Source organism: Penaeus vannamei, chromosome 2 (genome assembly GCF_042767895.1).
Source record: "Penaeus vannamei isolate JL-2024 chromosome 2, ASM4276789v1, whole genome shotgun sequence".
Lineage (NCBI taxonomy): Eukaryota > Metazoa > Arthropoda > Malacostraca > Decapoda > Penaeidae > Penaeus > Penaeus vannamei.
The window spans coordinates 52,517,125-52,520,417 of record NC_091550.1 but is presented as its reverse complement, the minus strand read 5'-3'; the positions used below and the strand labels follow the sequence as shown (position 1 = coordinate 52,520,417).

General features: G+C 51.6%; 1 protein-coding gene across 1 annotated transcript in view; it reads right to left on the bottom strand.

The window, feature by feature from the left end:
* Window positions 1-445: 445 nt before the first annotated feature.
* The window catches only part of LOC138865895 (basic salivary proline-rich protein 1-like), a 3,772-nt gene continuing 924 nt past the window's right edge, over window positions 446-3,293 (bottom strand). The window contains exons 2-5 of the mRNA XM_070137237.1: window positions 2,788-2,967; window positions 2,402-2,643; window positions 1,433-2,225; window positions 446-527 (exon numbers count right to left, since the gene is read on the bottom strand). Of these exons, the coding sequence (XP_069993338.1) occupies window positions 446-527; window positions 1,433-2,225; window positions 2,402-2,643; window positions 2,788-2,967 (1,297 nt within the window). The remainder of the gene's footprint in view (window positions 528-1,432; window positions 2,226-2,401; window positions 2,644-2,787; window positions 2,968-3,293) is intronic.

The following is a 3,293-nucleotide window of genomic DNA, read 5'->3' as shown; positions in this document are numbered from 1 at the left end:
TGTTAGTCCAAAAAAAGAATCTTTTAATGCCACAAACTTTGGCTAAAAGGTAAAAAAAAAAACTAAAAACGTAAAAATAAAGATATGACATAGCTATACACTGTATGTATGGATGCATTATGGTAGGCTACATCACCACAAATGAAAATGTACAGAAAAAAACAAGCGCGCAAGTAGAGATTCAGCTCTAGTGCCTTTCGGAGCCAAGACCCATGGCATACTGGTGTGAATCCCCCAACTCAATGTCATGAGAAAATGCCCAAAAATGATTAGCATGTGGTTCCTCTATCCGTCCCCCCCCCCTCTCTCTCGTACCCTCCGCTTTCAATGGATGACAACCTTTCATCTCATGCAGGGGAAAAGGTACGAAATTCTTCATATTCGGACGATTTTCCTTGGCGATGAAGCGAAGGGGAGGGAGAGCGATCTAGTCCTGTTTCTTGGTCTATTTGCCGTACTGGATGATCCGGGAGAGCCAGTCCAGGTCGTTGGTGCCAGGGTTTCCCACCACGACCACCACGGGGGACCTGAAAGCAGAAATGTTGTTGAAATGAATACGGAAAATGGATAGATTTCAAATACACACGTAAAAGAAAGAAAGAAAAAGACACACACACACACGGAAACGAACAGTACACACAAATGTTGTAATGATCTATATTATCACGCAAAAAACATAAAGAATTATGATTCTAGGTCTTGTTGTTCCCTTCATAACTGCCTGATATTTTGAGGATCATCCGAGAAGACCAAAATGGTCCATGAATAACAAATACAACATATGGTTTCTTATGCAGTATTTTTCTCTGTTTTATTATCAGTTACTCAACCAGAGAAGAGAGAGAGAGAGAAAAAGAAAAAGAGAGAGATATGTGGCCACGCGACGGGAGTGTGTGTATTGTAGGCCTACACACCAAACATTATATTGCGTTTAAGAGACTTTAAGACACGTCGTCTTGGAATCCACAGACAATGATTTTTATTCTCTCACACGTAATAACTATCACATCATAGCTCTACTATATCCGAATACTAACTACTACACAGCATGTTCCCTCTCAGCTGTAAGTCATGTGAACTTGCCTAACTAGCAATACTCAGCGACATCACTTTGGACCAGGATGTTGCATTGCAATGTCGTAGAGACGAATTATACGAAATCTCTGCGTGTTGCAACCAGCCAGTAGTGCAATAAATACGAACTGACAACGAAAACGCATTATTTTTTTTTTCTTCCTTCTCAAAGTTGGTGTCCTTAAGTAAATAATTTGAGACTTGACACAACTACTAGACAAATTCCTATTAAGTACAGCTAAGGAGGCAATACTATTCGATAAAAAAAGAAAGAAGGAAAGAAAGAAAACGAACTGAAAACGCACAATAAAAAAGAAAGAAAAGAAAAAGAAAGAAATAAAAAATAAAACGCACTGACCTGTCTCTCAGCTGGCTCGGCGACAGGACGAGATTCGACCGATACCTGTCGACGTCGTCGTCATCGTCGTCGTCGTCCTTGCATTCGCAGCACTCGGACGACTCCCCCAGGGTGTCGATGACCGAAGGGGGAATGGTGGGGTGGGTGGGGATGTCCGTGGGTTCGGGTCCGGACGGGGGGAACTGGTCAATGGGGGTGGGGGGGCGGGGGGGGCACAGGTCAGCAGGCAAGAGGCACCCGGGAGAGGGAGGGTAAGGCTGCGGGGGCTGGGGGGGAGGCTGGACTATGGGGAAGGGTGGTCGTCCTGGGTGAGGGGGTCGTCCTGGAGGAGGTAATTCTGGATGCACGGGATGAGGAGGTATTTCTGGATGAGGAGGTCGTCCTATGCCAGTAGGTTGTGGAGGTCGTCCTACGCCAATAGGCTGAGGAGGCCGTCCTTGACCATCAGGTTGAGGAGGTCGTCCTACGCCAACAGGCAGAGGAGGTCGTCCTTGAACATCAGGTTGAGGGGGTATTCCTATGCTTATGGGGTGGGGGTGTATTACCCCTACAGGCTGAGGAGGTCGTCCCGAGCCCCCGGGTTGGGGCGGTTTTCCTACAGGATAAGGTTGTCCTGGAGATACGGGTTGAGGGGGTCGTTCTATACCTATGGGCTGAGTGGGCCAAATTATACCTATGGGTTGTCCTGGATTTACAGGGAGTGGAGGTCGTCCCACGCCTATAGGCTGAGGGAATTGTCCTGGAATTCCGGGCTGAGGGGCTTGTCCTGGGATTCCGGGCTGAGGGGCTTGTCCTGGAATTCCGGGCTGAGGGGCTTGTCCTGGAATTCCGGGCTGAGGGGCTTGTCCTGGAATTCCGGGCTGAGGGGCTTGTCCTGGAATTCCGGGCTGAGGGGCTTGTCCTGGAATTCCGGGCTGAGGGGCTTGTCCTGGAATTCCGGGCTGAGGGGCTTGTCCTGGAATTCCGGGCTGAGGGGCTTGTCCTGGAATTCCGGGCTGAGGGGCTTGTCCTGGAATTCCGGGCTGAGGGAATTGTATTGGAATTCCGGGCTGAGGGGCTTGTCCTGGAATTCCGGGCTGAGGGGCTTGTCCTGGAATTCCGGGCTGAGGGGCTTGTCCTGGAATTCCGGGCTGAGGGAATTGTATTGGAATTCCGGGCTGAGGGGCTTGTCCTGGAATTCCAGGCTGAGGGGCTTGTCCTGGAATTCCGGGCTGAGGGGCTTGTCCTGGAATTCCGGGCTGAGGGGCTTGTCCTGGAATTCCGGGCTGAGGGGCTTGTCCTGGAATTCCGGGTTGAGGGGCTTGTCCTGGAATTCCGGGCTGAGGGGCTTGTCCTGGAATTCCGGGCTGAGGGGCTTGTCCTGGAATTCCGGGCTGAGGGAATTGTCCTGGAATTCCGGGCTGAGGGAATTGTCCTGGGATTCCGGGCTGAGGGGCTTGTCCTGGAATTCCGGGCTGAGGGAATTGTCCTGGGATTCCGGGCTGAGGGGCTTGTCCTGGAATTCCGGGCTGAGGGGCTTGTCCTGGAATTCCGGGCTGAGGGAATTGTCCTGGAATTCCGGGCTGAGGGGCTTGTCCTGGAATTCCGGGCTGAGGGGCTTGTCCTGGAATTCCGGGCTGAGGGGCTTGTCCTGGAATTCCGGGCTGAGGGGCTTGTCCTGGAATTCCGGGCTGAGGGAATTGTATTGGAATTCCGGGCTGAGGGGCTTGTCCTGGAATTCCGGGCTGAGGGGCTTGTCCTGGAATTCCGGGCTGAGGGGCTTGTCCTGGAATTCCGGGCTGAGGGGCTTGTCCTGGAATTCCGGGCTGAGGGGCTTGTCCTGGAATTCCGGGCTGAGGGGCTTGTCCTGGAATTCCGGGCT